The sequence below is a fragment of the Cucurbita maxima genome, unplaced genomic scaffold (genome assembly GCF_002738345.1).
Source record: "Cucurbita maxima cultivar Rimu unplaced genomic scaffold, Cmax_1.0 Cma_Scf00084, whole genome shotgun sequence".
NCBI classification, from domain to species: Eukaryota; Viridiplantae; Streptophyta; class Magnoliopsida; order Cucurbitales; family Cucurbitaceae; genus Cucurbita; species Cucurbita maxima.
In genome coordinates, this window is record NW_019272100.1 from 5,458 (window position 1) to 6,025 (window position 568).

General features: G+C 38.7%; 1 protein-coding gene across 1 annotated transcript in view; it reads left to right on the forward strand.

Moving 5' to 3' along the window:
* The first annotated feature begins 309 nt into the window (after positions 1–309).
* Positions 310–568, forward strand: part of LOC111472675 (polycystic kidney disease protein 1-like 3) — a 1,668-nt gene continuing 1,409 nt past the window's right edge. The window contains exon 1 of the mRNA XM_023118278.1: positions 310–553. Within this exon, the coding sequence (XP_022974046.1) occupies positions 310–553 (244 nt within the window). The remainder of the gene's footprint in view (positions 554–568) is intronic.

The window sequence follows — 568 nt, forward strand, 5'->3', positions numbered from 1 at the left end:
TAGGCTAGCAATGGTATGTTTATATTGGCAGCAATGGTATGTTTTTATATAAAATATAATTATTCTTAATCATCCTCAAATGAAGGGAGGGAGAAATTAGAAATTGAATAGTCAAACATTCTATACTTGGAATACTCCCAAACCCACAAAATTTAACACCCTTTCTAAATTTGGTGGTCTTTTCTAGATATAGTTTTCCCATCAAACTATATATAGGGCTTCACATTGTAAGAAAAATCCAAGCACCAACATCTTAGCAATTGCTGCTCTTCATCATTTGTGAAACGAGCTTGTAACCTTACAAGCCCAATGGCCATTGGCAAAGGTTTCAAGCTCTTTCATACCCTTTTCTTAGTGATTTCTTGGCAGTATTGTGCAAAAGTGGGTGCCACTTTTAGTGATGTCACTGGTGTCGTAAATCTCGATCATCAATTTTCATTTCGTGCCTTTGCATCACATGACACACAAGCACAAGATGGAAGCATTGCTCTAACCCCGGAGGCTGCATTAGATGGAAGCATTGCTCTAACCCCGGAGGCTGCATTAGATGGAAGCATTGCTCTAACCC